Source organism: Bidens hawaiensis, unplaced genomic scaffold (genome assembly GCF_021521415.1).
Source record: "Bidens hawaiensis isolate Kalapana, Puna unplaced genomic scaffold, B.hawaiensis_p1.1 tig00080331_1, whole genome shotgun sequence".
In the NCBI taxonomy this organism is placed as follows: Eukaryota; Viridiplantae; Streptophyta; class Magnoliopsida; order Asterales; family Asteraceae; genus Bidens; species Bidens hawaiensis.
Window position 1 is genome coordinate 49 of NW_027503677.1, and position 14,676 is coordinate 14,724.

Consider the following 14,676-nt stretch of genomic DNA (forward strand, 5'->3'; position numbering starts at 1 on the left):
CCAAAACAGCCCATTAAGGGCCTCTAAATAATTCCGAACGGAAGTATAGTTCCCACCAAACATCACACACCTTTAATAACTTACATCCTAAGACTTCTTATTCATTATAACCTACTGAATTTTCAAGTCCAGCAGCTCAAAACCTCTGCTCTCTCAACTCCCTTTCAAAAACCCCAAGGTAAGATCAAAGTTTATAAAGATTAACAAAGCTTGATGCATATAATTAACATATAAACATGTTTTAGTTAGTTTTAAACATGTTTAACCATCCAAAAACTCTAAAAATCAAGTAAAATTACGTTTTGATGTAAAACATGTTTACAAACCAGGAACATATACTTTTGTGGTCAAAAACACGGATTAGAACATGAATACAACGTTTTTACGGTTAGAAGTTCGGTTTGAACCCAAAACCGAAACCCTAATTATCAAGGCTGCTACAAGGATGATTTATGCTTGGTTTGATGTTACATGATATTTAGATATACTGAGTTTGCAACCCGAGACCCGGAAAGTCGTTTAAGCTAGCAAAATTCATCGAAAACCGACAAGGTAAACCCGTATACTCGTTTAGGGGCTGTTTAGTATTAGGTTGTTATGTGCTTGTTGTTAGCTTGTGAAAACTTGCAGGGACATTAGGGATCATATAAATGAGTCCCTGTTCAAATTTGGTAATTTTTTCGATAAACGGAGAATATTTGGTGATTTATTCCCGTTTATGAGCGTTTATTTGGGAAAAATAGCTAAACATATTGAAAAATTATGAAACTTGGTTTTGAAGTTTGATATGGGATGGTAAGATCACTGGTAAAGTTTGGGAATCATTGGAAATGTCTAAGTATGGTTTGTGCGATCATGGCTTAACCGAATTTTAACAGCCGAAAAACGCACAAAAAGGCATTTTGTCAAAAGAGTTAGGTTCTGGAAATTTTGCAGGGGCTATGTAATGACATTGAGGCCATTGGTAAAAATTATCGGATTTTTCGGAGGTCGTTTGATATAAACGGGCCATTTATTACACGATTGTAACCGATTAAATGAATTTTTATAAATAAATAATTAATCATAAAATTTCTGGAAATATTTTTATAAAATTCTCCATGTCTTAATGTATTTTTACAAAAATATACATAATTTATATATAATTACATATTTAGTTATGATTTATCAAAGATTTAAATTATAATTGTTTTAACGAAACCGGCAGTTTTGTGTTTAACGGACTGACTGGTATATCAAAATATCGAAAGTGGTCAAATATCATATTTTTGAATGATATTAATAAAAACAAACTTTTTACGAAAATTCCGGACAATTCGGGTGGATTGTGCGCGTTTTGTATAATCAAACCCGTGTGAAAACGGAAACGAGCCCTGCAATCAAACCAGATACCGAAACTTTAAAATTTCTTTCATAAATCAACTTATTTTATCAATCAATATATTTACTTAAGTTTTATGTGATCTTACCTAATCCCGAAACGTATAAACGATCAACTGAGCTAGGCTCGGAAAACGGTGAAACTGAGCCAAATCCAGTTTTAAACATTTCATAGTATACAACGTCACAATCTAAGACTATGGTCATGTTCTGGGCCTAACAGCTATACCCAGATTATCTATACAGCCCGACTTAGCTTGAACACTGTACTAGTATTAACGATACGATACCGTTTATAGGAATCAGGCTATAAACGAGGCAATTGATTTACTGACACGTAAATTCTGTGCGAACTACAATAAGGTGAGTTTCACGACCCCCACTTTCTAAACTGTTTTACGAACTTTTGGGGTGAAAAGCATGTTTACATAAACTGTTATACTTGAAAACGTGTGATGATGTGGATTATCTAAGTACTAACACTTGACAAGTCCCCACAAACACAAGTGATTAACTTCGTGCCGGTGGCGTGTGGATAGTACTATCGGTTTGACAAACCCAACTGTGACAGAGCCGGTGGGGTAAGCCGGAACATATGTAAAACCAGTTGCACATTGTCATTATATTTACATACTGCTATGTGGTGTTAGACATAGTACATACATGGGGCAAATTGGCTGTTAAATGCCAACAGGAGTGCATGGGCAGGAGAGGCCATGCAGTGTAGCTCGTTTCGGTTTCACTTGTGGCTTAGTATAATGCATCATACACAGACATATATACATAAACACTGTAAACTTTACGAACTCGTGAACTGATTTCATTGATACTCGTGAAACTTGAAACTCACCAACTAGACGTAGTTGACCCGTTTTAACATACTTTTCAGGTAAAGCAAAAGTGGAATGATTTGCTTACATGCTTGGTGTTAGGAAGAAAGTTGAATAGCTGTGAATAGACGCTGATATAATACTGTAGAAGAAGCTTGTAAACCGGTTATGTGTTTTCCTCATCTAGTTTGTAAACTTAGTACCAACCCATGTATTATGATGTAAATTAGTTTATGAATTTCTTTATAAACAATGTTGTTGATACCAGTGTTATCTGTTACATTCCCGTATTACGCTTCCGCAACTACCTAGTCGGGGTGTGACATTACCTCGGCATACGTGTCACTCCCCGACATCCCGAACAAGAAGGAAGTACTGCCCGACGACCCGGTGATTTTCTCAAAATACGTGCCAAAGGTGTTGACGTCTCGAAAGGTGTGCCAAGTGTAAGAAGGTGCTTATCATGTAAAAGTAGATAAGCAAGCGGCATCGAAGTGCTGCCCAAGTGTCTAGGGTGTTGCCAAGCCAAGCAAGGTAGGCATAATGCCCGACCAAAATAATAATAAAATATTGAAAGGGATTAATACCCTAAGTGAATATTATTTTCGATAAACGAAAGAAATATTTAAAAAAGAAAAGAAAGAAAAGAAAGATAAAATATATATAAGGATAAGATTATTCTTTGTTATAGAAATATATTATTTAAGTATTATGAATATACTTAAATAATAAAAGAAATACGTTTTTTAAAGAAGAAGAAATGTCGGGTTTTCAATATAAACTAAAGGTTTATAAATTACTATTAAAACTAAAGGTTTTAAAGTAAATAAAATAATGAACTAAAGGTTCATCGAGATGATAAGACTAAAGATCTTAAGCTGGATCGTATATCCGACTAATGAAGGTTATACTCGTACTATAGGTGTGAGATAGTGAAGGAAGAACTAACAGACGGTGTTGGAAGCCGATCCCATTGAAAGGTGAATACGCCCCACTTTTTACAAACTTGTCTTCAAATGAGTCAACTTGATTATATGAAAAACATTACATGAGGCTATGTGTCTCTAAAAACATTATAAATAAGAGTATAAGCCAGCCCTCAGGCTATGGTATACGTTTGTCTGGATCCTTTCATATGTGGAACGCGGTGGGCACATCGCACCACGCTTGGTCACGACCTCCAGCCACGATGGGCCGGACCTAAGTTACGTCCGAGTGGGGAATGGCCATGTGTATATTTATGGTACCTAAGTTATGTCATAAACGCTGCGGTGTTTCGCTGAGGTGACCTAGTGCAGAGACTCGAGTTTATAATGATTGTTGTTTTAACATGATTATTCCTAAGCCAAGATGGGCCGAGGCTTACGTGGTCTCGAGGGGTAATTAAGTAAAGTAAATATATTTTTGCGTCAGCATATTCACCAGCATGCGTTGCTGACGTATTTTATTTAACATTGTGTAGGTAATCAAGATTAGAGCTTGAGAGAACGAAGAAGCTCAAGTATCCGATGGCTCAGATAGTTTTATGTAAATATTAAAACTTGGTGGTTTTGTAAAACATATAAACAAGTAAAACCAAACGAGACTTTTGTCTCGTCTTTTGTATTGTAAATATTTATAATATCGATCCTTATATTTTAAAGTCTTCCGCTAATAACCATAACTCTGATTTATTTACAAATATGGTACCAACTATGGTTCATACTCCTAGACCTAGATTGGGGGTGTAACAATAACTGGAGCACCTACCTTTAAGATCAATCTATGATTTGGCAATCCAAAAATCTTAAGATCGTTCAACACGTCAGGTGAGTATAAATTTGCTTGCAATGGATCAACAAAGTCTTCTGTTGGGCAGATATATCCGAGCTAAGATACTCCTTTTCATCTCCAGGGAAAAGTGAGAGCAATCTATCATTAATTTCTTGGACATCTTCATTTGTAGGTGCAAGTAATGCTCTTTCACGAAAAAAATCAATATTTTCGATATTTTGTAGAATTGAAGGATAAACAAAGTCAATTAAACTTTGATTCGGATAAGACGAATCATTTATCAAAAGATCATCGGGTATGTCTATTGTTGCTTCACCATCATTTAAACCACCGACATTTCCCTCACCAATATCCAACAGCCATTTAGCAAACTGTTTTGTCTGCTCCATATCAGATGTTTGAGCTCCGATGGTTAACCACATGTTTTTTGTTAACCTAAGAAGTTTGCATTTACCCCAAATATAAGAAGAACATAAAGATGCATTTACAATCTGTTGCCTGCTTCCATTTGTAATAACAGGAAGAACTTGTCTAAAATCACCACCAAAAATGATAACTTTACCTCTAAATAGGATTCCCGAATTGATAGAAGTATTAGGATTTAATACATCTGTCATTGTTCTATCAAGAGCTTCAAATGCATATTTATGTATCATCGGAGCTTCATCCCATATAATCAATTTTGTTTCCTTTAGCAAATGTGCATCATCACTGCCTGGTTTTATGCTGCAAGTTGAGTCCTCATTAAGATTTATAGGAATATGAAATCTATAGTGTGTTGTTCTACCTCCTGACAACAACAATGATGCAATACCACTTGAAGCAATATTCAATACAATCTGACCTTTAGATCATATTGCCACGGATAATGTCTTCCACAAAAAGGTCTTTCCTGTTCCACCATAGCCGTAAAGAAAAAATACACCTCCTTTGTTAGCTTCAACTGCGTTCATGATTTCATCAAACACTCTTCGTTGTTCATTTGTTAATGAACTTATAAGGCTGTGAGACTCATTTTGTAAATTGTTTGTGTCATAAGAGAGTTCGTCAACGATTAAATTATTGTTTGAAGAAGCTATAGAATCGTTATAGGGATACGGCATAATTTGAAATCTACGTAGGCTTGAGTTATTTCGAAGTAGGTACTTCTCAATCTCACACAAAGTTAAATTCTTAATTTGACTTTCTGGAAGTGATAAATCTACAAAATTGTATTAAAATAATATAATTAATATTATATGAATTGCGTATATAAATAAAACATAAAATAAAAACAATTTCACTGAGCATGTTATAAATTGAAAAGTTAGCATTAATATATTACTATTGAAATTATAACTGGTGCATGCATTTTGGTATTGAATAACAAAATTTAATACCTGGAATATTAAATATTCTTTGTTGTGTGTAGACAATGCCATCAAATAGATATTCCCATGTTTTTTCCCACACAAAATCAGGTCTAGAAAGAGAACTGGACAATAACATTGATCCGAAAAAGCACAAAGATAATAACCAGAACCAGATGCACTTGCCTTCTTTATCGTTTCGATATATTCCGTGTCATCATCGAGTAGACCACGTGCATAGCAAGCATCTCTAAATGTAGGAAATGTCTGGCCATCTACCGTCCTGATATCCTCAAAAGATTTTTGTCCTTTGACTTTGTTTAGAAGAATTCTTAAGAAATACGCCTCACCGAGAGACGGAGAAACTTGATGAATTCTTCCAATTGACAAACCCTGCTTTCGTCGTTCCCACCTTCGTTGTTCAAGTTTCCAAACAAACTTAGTAGGAAATTCAACGTAAGTAAGGTTTTGAGCTTCTTCATTAATTTGGTTACACAACATCCAGGCTGAAAACTTTGAAGAAGAAACTGAAGGTTTGTTAAGGATATTATCAATATCATCATCAGGATCGTACATAACCTGTTGTTGACTAGGAAGATTGAAAGGAAGCCTAATTACTGAAGGAGAGTTGTAATGTACTTCAAATGCAAATATCCTCCATGCTGCTTCACACGCAGAAAGGTATTGACATTCATAATATTCTCTGATTTCATGTCTTGCTTGATCTTGATCATCTTGATTGTCAGCGTCTATAACTGCAACTGTAGCCCTATCAGGTCCTTTGTTAAAATATTTGAATAAATACTTTATGGATGCAGCCTGATTGCACCACTCAACGTTAATATGTGCTTGATATTTTTTTAAAAGCGTTTTATTATATGGCACAGCACTTCTGTTGTCTAAGTCCACATTAGACCTTTTAACCGTGCGTCCAGAATCTCTTCTTCTATATATAGGATACCCATTTGAATCAATAGAATTGTGAGGCGTAAACTTTTTAGGGAAGTTTTTAGAACACCTTCTATTAATCATGCATGAGCAGTTCATATTATCATAACCACAAGGACCATGCATCATGTGGTCACTCACAAGGGAATATAATTCAGGATCTTCATTCTTGTCTGGAATCTCGGCCAAAATAAATGGGTCAATATGATCAACGGTAGGAAGCTTGTGATCAGCATGCATGAATAAACATATATGTGCATGAGGCAACCCACGTTTTTGAAACTCCACTGTATAAACAACTACATAAAAAGATGAATATGATTAGTTTTAAATATAAGTTGAAAATAAAATAAAATATAAAATGTTTAACAAATATTATTATACTAAAAAAAGTTAGTAAAACACTTGCTTGAACCTTTCCAAGTAATTCACCCTTTTTTAAGTCTTTGATGATTGCGTCAAGCTTAACTTTAAATAGCTTACACATGATGTCAGGCCTGTCTTCAGGATTAATGGTGGTATTATTAAAAAACCTTTTGACTTCAGGACTGCATGTTATAGTCATGAAAAAGTCTAGATATCCAAACCACCTACAAACAGCCATGGCATCTAGGTAGTTTTGCATCATGTACCGAGAACCTCCGGTAAAAGTAGACGGTAATATTCCACGTTGACCAATGCTGGACATGTCTTGGTTGCCGGTATTTTTTAAGCTATGAAGATTCTCGTATGACTCACGTCTAAGAACCTTTTGTTGGTTACGTATGTAGTTGAGTCTTTTGGTTTCAATCATTGTGTATATATCAACTAATTTTTGTTGAAAAAGTCTTCTTCCATTTAGAGTCAATGAGAAAGTATTTGGCCTATCTTGAATTCTATAGGCAAAATATTCTCTCATGGTGCAGTTTGGCCGTTTGCTTTTTTGTAAGCTTCTAAAATCTCTATGAGGGATGTCAACCCGATAACAATCATCGCCATAAATATAGAAAAGTGGATATTGAAGAGGAATGTACGAAGGATGCAATTCACTTATATGCTTTAGTCTTCCTGTTTGAGTTTCAACAATAATGTCTCGAGGCTCAATATTACCAATATCACCAACAATCAACGCAGCAACTTCAGAAGAAGTCAGTAAGTTGTAAGTTCTTCCGTCTTGTTGTCTTCTTCCAATAAGATGCAACTTAAGGTTAGCATCAGGATTTTCTTGAAAACGATCTCTTGCCATCCTATAATATTTCACCAGCTCATTATGAGAATCTAACATATGCTGTAGATCCTTTATTATCTCAAGATCAAGCAAGTCTTCTCTTCTTGTAGATTGTTTTTTGATTCTCTGGTAGGAATAAGAGTATTTGTTTGTAAACATTAAAAACCTGGGTTGAGGTAAAATGTGTAAAAACAATTAATTAAAGGTGTTAATATGTACCTGAATAAGCTTTGTCTATTCGAGATTTCGTTTTCTGTGTCATTTATGTATAGCTGTGAAAACGTGGGGTTTGAACCATTTTCTGGCAGCAGACTTCCCATAGAATGATAATTCTGTCCGCTAATCCTAAACACGAATGGAGCGTTACCACTATTAATGGATGAATCAACCTTTCCACCTGTCGATGTAAACGCGAACATAGAGTTGTATCGTCGAATGTTCTTTAAGAAGAACTTGCTTTTAGGACCAATGTTGGAAAATAGATCTTTGTAAGCTGAGGGAGCATCTTTAAACTCAGGTAGCTCAACCTTACCGTAACCACAACATAGGAAATAAGTTGTTTTTCCTTCTTTTTTTTTCCTCTTCCACCATCGTCTTTCCACAATTTTGCATGATATAATTCACAGATGAGATTCTGATCACCGTGATCCAAGTAATCTGTTAAATTAAGTGGTGGTCAATAAATGCATCTTTATAATAGTTATCAATTTGAATAGTTTTTTTATAAGTACCTTTAGAGATGCCTTTGAATGGGTCTTTAACCAGATTTTCTACATCAGCTTGTTCATCTTCATCTGACATCAAGTCAAGCATAGGTATAGGATTTGTAATCCGCGACTTACTAATTTATGCTTTCCTGATGATAACTTTGTTAAAGAAGTCGATGTATGATTGGTTGATGTCATGATAGGTGAAGAAATATAAAGTCGATGTGTATCACATAATGGGGTAGAGCCGTTGTTTTTGGAAGTAGTAGCCCCTGGAAAAAAATTAAGATTTAAAAATTGATAAAATGTTTAAGTTGATACTACTTGATAATACTGCTTATTTTTAAAATATTATGAATTACCAGTAAACGGGTATCTTACCATTATTGATATCAATGAACGAAGTTGGATTCTTTATAGCGGAATGAAATTATGCAAAGTTTGATTTGTAAACACTGTATTTGGTGTCATATTTTCATTGCCATGTGCAATTAATCTTGAATTATCTGATGAAGATAATTGTTTATTAGGAGCAATATTAGATCTCCTACTATCTAGAAGTAGCTTTCTTGATTTCCTCGCCTCCGAAGCATTTTTCTTACGAACATCAATTGAAGATAAAGCAGTTCTTTGCATGTCCCCTACAAGAAAAATAATTGTTAAAACGTTGTTCTAGGCGAGCAACTGTGAAATTTTATGAATTATAAAAGTAAGCGTTATATAATACAAATGGAAGTCTTACAATGTGAAGCATGACCGGTGACAGGCGCGTTAGAGGAAGATGCACTTTGAGGGGTGTTTCTTTTAGACATTTCCTTGTATATTTATAGAGTGCAAATATAAGTATAATAAACAGATTTAAAAAGTAAAGAACAACTATTTAACGTTATTTATTGAGTTTGTAATATGGAGCAACGTTTTAATAACCGGATCGGACATCGAACCGGACGCGCTACTGGTTTACTTGTCGGACCTGTTGACTATTATTAAGAACCGGATAAAAATATCAACTATTTAGAAATATATAATATGTAAAATATAAAAAAAATAAGATGTTTAGGGAAAAAAAAAAAAACAGAGACTATAATCGAATTATAAACATATTAATAGTCAAGCATCACAAAATTATACTTTTTTACGTTAGTTTTTCTTGTTTATATATATATTTCTTATTAGTTTACATGACTAACTATATGAGTGTATATGGCCAAGTCATTTGTTTTCAACCTTTAGGTCCTTTGTTCGATTCTTGTATGTTGCATTGGTTTTTTTTAATTAATATCTTCAGTTTTAATTGCCAGCTGGTTCTTTTACAGAATTCAGACCGGCCCAGTTGCCGATTCCCGGTTGAACCTGTCGGACCGGCCGGTCCGGTCCGGTTTTCAAAACAATGATATGGAGTTTTCAATTGTTGTGGTGGTATGAGTTGTTTTAAAATTAATCATACAATCTAATTCGGCATTTAGATTTTAAAACTTAAAATTCATGACATTGACGTAAAGAATTGAAAAAAAAAAAACGATGTGAAACCAAACCCATTACCAGTTTAGGCGGATTGGGACTTATAGAACTGTGAGCAAGGAATTACTTGTATAATATTGGATTTCCTGTTATCCAGATCTAGCTTCATGAATTTTAGTTCCTCTGAAGCATTTCCATAACGAACGTTGTTTAAATAAACTGTTTTAATGAAAAAAAAAGATTACAATAAAGGTATTATTAGATGATGAATTAAGTTAAAAACTGGAATGACATAAATATATTTACCATTAGAAATGTCAGATAAAGCAGTTCTTTGCATGTCCCCTGAAAAAATATGATAACCGGTAAAATGTAGTTCTACGTGGTCAAATATGAATTTTATGAATTATAAAAGTAATAGTTATATATATTACAAATATATAAATCCTACCAATTGAAGCATCACCGGTGACAGACGCTTTTGAGGAAGATGCACTTTGTGGGGTTTTTCTTTTAGACATTTCCTTGTAAGTTTACAGGAAGAGAATATAATTAAATTCCAAAGTAGGTTGAAATTAGTAAATAATATTATCAGAAAGTTGAAGTGATAATATAACTAAAATAAAAACCTATTTAGTTGAACTGATGTGTGCCACTCCCCAACTCGTTGCTGTGAAGTCTGCTCGTACCGGAATGAGAAGCAAAATCAAGGAATGATGAGCATATAAAAGAATTTCGTATGCTTCGGTTTTGAATTTATGGCCTGTATATATGGCTTATAGCCAAGATTATAAATATAAAAGGAATGAGGAGTAAATAAGGCATAATTGAGAATTCCAAGTAAGGTATTGATAGAAATGGTATAATTCCTTATTGTCGATTCATTCATCTAATAATGTTTCAATCATATAAAAATACATACAAAGCATAAATCAGGTCCATGTTTGGTGCCACTGATTTTGTATCCATATATGTCAATGATACATGTCAATATAATTATCTATCATAATTAATAGGTATTATATACTGAATTTGAATATGTATAAATATGTTTGATTTTGTTTTAAATCTGTTATGGATACATATGATGAAACTTGGCTATTATTATTATTATTATTATTATTATTATTTTAAAATAGTAAAATAGTTTATAAATGGAGTGATGCTCAATTTACGTGTTGGTTTCTCTATTAGGTGATATTATAATTAATTGAGTAACAAATTTCCTTTTAAATTTGAGTCATGGATAGAATTTGGAAATATATAATATTCAGGAGGACTTGTTATGGGTTAAATATAAGATTTAAAATAATAATTTATAAACGGTAGCACACATGCTTAGGTAAAATAAAAATGTAGCAGTACATTGTTAAGTTTGGTATATAACAATATGTCTCTTAATTAGTTGTCATATGTTTAGTTTTATTTAGTGTATTTATAAAATTAATTAGCAGTACATTGTTAAGTTTGGTTTCCTTTATAAATTTAGGTAATTTTAATGCATACGTGTATTTATAAAGTTAGCATTAGTTTTAAATGAAAATATAGTAATTTATAAATATTTCCTACAAAAGAAAATATTATGACTTCTTTCATAATCGTGTTATGATCATACAGATGTATAGAGTTGGTGTACTAGAATATTAGAAAATTTTTAAAAACATTTCAGCAGCAAATTATATAAAACATAGCATTTCATTTCATACAAAACCAAATGTTAAAGTAAAGTCAATCATATCTTCATGAATAAAAAAGTAATCTTCATAAAGTCAAACATCAGATAAAAGGAAAACACTAACACAATCTCAAAAACAAAAAAACAAATAAAAATAAACTCAGCAAGCAATGCAAAAAAAAAAAAATAATAAAAATGAAACTGTTCGTCACGATAAAAGAACAAACTTCTACTTCTCTTTTTTTGGAATCAACAGTTCGTCATTCCAAGTAGCATCCGACAAACCCTTTGTGTGAATCTTCTGTTGTTTAGTTGAGAGAGCAAATGAGTCGTCAACGTCATATAAATCTTCAAGGTTACGCTTCAAATCAATACTGACAGTCGTGCCCAAACTATCATTGATATTGGAAATCGGGGTTCCATTGTCAGTGGTAAATGAAATAGAATCCTATATAATAAAAATAATAGATAAAGGAACTATAAGTTCAATATAGTTAGGTTGGTTTAAGTACATAGCGAAAAACAAATAACTAATAAGGGTAGATAACCTTCAAAGTAAGATCGGTCTGTGATGGCAATTGGGTATTAATTAGATTCACAGAATCAGATTCACCATACTGCAATTTGCATGTAATGTAACATGTTTGACGTGTACACTTTTCAACGGTTTATAATATAAAATGAAGAAATTGAGAAAGTACCTGATTATTATAGAAATTCTTTTCGAGTTCAGAAATTATTTTGGGATCTTCAGTCAGTTTAGTAATTGAAAATTATTCAGCATTATTTTCAATATTATAGTCCTTGATCTCGATCCTAAAGGAAAACTTTCTTTCTAATAAAACGTTGAAAGCTGCAGGGAGAGTTAAAAATTCAGCGGATTGCAAAAGCATAAAATATATTTAATTCAACCAAAAAATATTACAAAATTTCACTGTTTCTAATAATGTTATTATATACCATTGAATAGAAATATAAGTGTACCTGTTCCTGTTCGTCCACAACGTCTTTAGCAGTTCGTCCAATAAGCTTGTTTGCATCCCGCTCAAACATTGTAAGAGTCACAGTCCCTGTGCAATCCTGGACTCTAATAGGGATCTTGTATCTAGAAAAAATAATGATGAAAATAAATTTTAAAGATACGCATGGTCAGTGTTGTAAATAAAAAAATAAGCAAAATTAAGAACCTAATCATAGGAGTTGATACTATAGTCTGAGTGCAATTGCCATTGACGCATTTGTATTCCTTCTTCACATCAAATTCAGCCGGAACCTCTCCCTTGTCAATTCTGACATTTATGGCTTCAACTCCATTTTTACATAAATCACAACTACGATAATTCCATTATTTATCATCGCATACAGCTTTGATCTTACCAACAAAAATAAGGGATTTAACCTATCCATAATTAATAGAATGTTAGTAATGGTATTTGTATGAAATCAAAAACAAACAATTAAAAAACCATAGTGTACCTGTTTTATTTCATTAATTTCACGAATGTTGATGAAATCAATTTCATTAAGAAATTCGTCTTCTAGTGACGAGACCATAGATGTACCAACAGAACGATGAGAGGGTGTTTCTTCACCAATGTTAGACAGAAGTTGTTGTGTTGAAACATTATTTGTTATATTCAGCTAACTTTGAATAAGAAAATCAGAAAGTAAAAGCAAAACATATTTTATAAAATTAAATGTAATATAGATAGTCATTATTTTGAACTTGTAGTTAAATAATAAGGATTTCATCAACTGGTGAATTTATAAACAACCGTGTCGCATCATACACATTAGAACAGTCCTCTTTTCTGTGATACAAACATAAATTCGTTAATTATACGAGGTACAATGAAATAATGCTAAAAATTGTTACTTACTTCCAAATATCTACAGATTGCCGAATTGAAGAATAAGGAAAACATGTGGTTCTTGCTTCTTTTCCATGTAGTTTAGCATTTGCTGGCAATACTCCTCCCACAAGGTTACTATTATATGTCTACCGCTGTAAGATTGTCGATATGGATTACATAAATATGGATAAGTTTGAAAGAATGAAAACAAAAAAATTAACATTAAAAGCTCACTCAAGATCTTCTAATTTGATTTCCATCTTCATGTCTTCTTTGCCACCTCTTACCGGTTTCTACTCCACATCATAGCATTTGTAGACATACCCAATAATATCTAGTTTGAATTAAAGTAAGAACATTAGCATTTTAATATTTCTTAAACAATTAAAAGTGAATAATAAATTAAATAATTGAATATCTAACCGAGTCTTGTGTACTGAGGTAGGGGGTCTTCTAAAATGGAACTAAAACTAGTGAATTCAAAACCATACTTGGACCCTTGGAAGTTGGTGCATTTTTTGAGATCTGTTTGCCAACGAAAAGAAATTTTCTGGCCATTGTCCACATGCTTGATTTTTGCGTCATTGTTAGGTAGTGTGGGCCTAAAGATGAAGTAGCACTCATTCTCTCGAAGATGCTCTTCAAACATAGCAAAGTAACTTTTGAAGACGTTTGCTTGCATCTTTGTTCCCTGAAAATCATTGTCAGCTAGTTATGATTTCTAATATGAAAAAAGTAAAAAATGATGTTAAATATTTACCTCTTCATCCATTAATATCATTTCAATTGACCATATTTCGTTAAGGTTCTTGTTGTTTGGTTTTCTCCATAGTCTAAAGACTCTAACTTTGATCGTATAGTTTGTTTTGGTAGCATCAAGTTCTCTCAGCTTAAGAAGATTTTTTGGCTCCATGCTTCTGTGTATCACATACATTGATAAAAGAATTACCTAAGTTGTTGTGTTTTGTATTCAATAAGATATAACAAAGTATAATTAGAATTGTAGGTAAAAAATAAACTTACTTAGATTTTGGGATGCAGAATGTCGAAAATGAGTGTACAAAATAAGAAGAGAAGTCTCATATATATAATAGTATGATACACTCATTAAATCAGTTTAATGGTCTTTTGGTAACAGAATAATTTGATTGAGTATAAATCAATCAATTTAAGATATTACATATTTAAAATAAATTCCGTAAGTAAACCAAAGAAAAAATTATGGAGTTAACAAAAATAAGTTGAAAATAAATATGGTTGACCATCCATAATTAAAGACTAATTTAATTAAAATATAAATGAAAACTAATTTAAAAACAAATTCCTTTTTTAATAAATTCAAATAAAATATAAATGAAAATTAATATCGTTGACTGTCCATAATTAGTTTGAAGAATATTCAAAAAAAATTTTCTGAAAATAAATACTATTGATATACAACTTTCTATTGTAAACTATGATTTTAGTTCTGAAAATCATGAAATGTAAAGAGG

General features: G+C 32.5%; 1 protein-coding gene and 2 long non-coding RNA genes across 5 annotated transcripts; all 3 read right to left on the bottom strand.

The window, feature by feature from the left end:
- Positions 1-4,006: 4,006 nt before the first annotated feature.
- On the bottom strand, positions 4,007-10,176 carry LOC143607202 (uncharacterized). Its single transcript, XM_077082735.1, has 12 exons — positions 10,107-10,176; positions 9,962-10,000; positions 9,783-9,874; positions 8,937-9,009; positions 8,677-8,835; positions 8,219-8,281; positions 7,707-7,884; positions 6,686-7,506; positions 5,907-6,579; positions 5,470-5,744; positions 4,909-5,184; positions 4,007-4,827 (listed from the first exon to the last, which is right to left on the bottom strand). Exons 1-12 carry the CDS (start codon positions 10,174-10,176, stop codon positions 4,007-4,009), a joined length of 3,540 nt encoding a protein of 1,179 aa, XP_076938850.1.
- A 1,294-nt stretch (positions 10,177-11,470) lies between these two features.
- On the bottom strand, positions 11,471-12,937 carry LOC143607203 (uncharacterized). Of its 2 annotated transcripts, XR_013148908.1 has the most exons (4): positions 12,807-12,937; positions 12,518-12,729; positions 11,879-12,435; positions 11,471-11,778 (listed from the first exon to the last, which is right to left on the bottom strand). It is a non-coding gene; the product is annotated as an uncharacterized LOC143607203 (long non-coding RNA). The 2 variants fall into 2 exon arrangements; XR_013148907.1 differs by having other exon boundaries at positions 11,471-12,435.
- Positions 12,938-13,148: 211 nt separating this feature from the next.
- Positions 13,149-14,341, bottom strand: LOC143607204 (uncharacterized). 2 transcript variants are annotated; one of them, XR_013148910.1, is made up of 3 exons: positions 13,944-14,341; positions 13,607-13,874; positions 13,149-13,517 (listed from the first exon to the last, which is right to left on the bottom strand). It is a non-coding gene; the product is annotated as an uncharacterized LOC143607204 (long non-coding RNA). The 2 variants fall into 2 exon arrangements; XR_013148909.1 differs by having other exon boundaries at positions 13,149-13,335; positions 13,418-13,517; positions 13,607-14,341.
- Between the last annotated feature and the right edge of the window lie 335 nt (positions 14,342-14,676).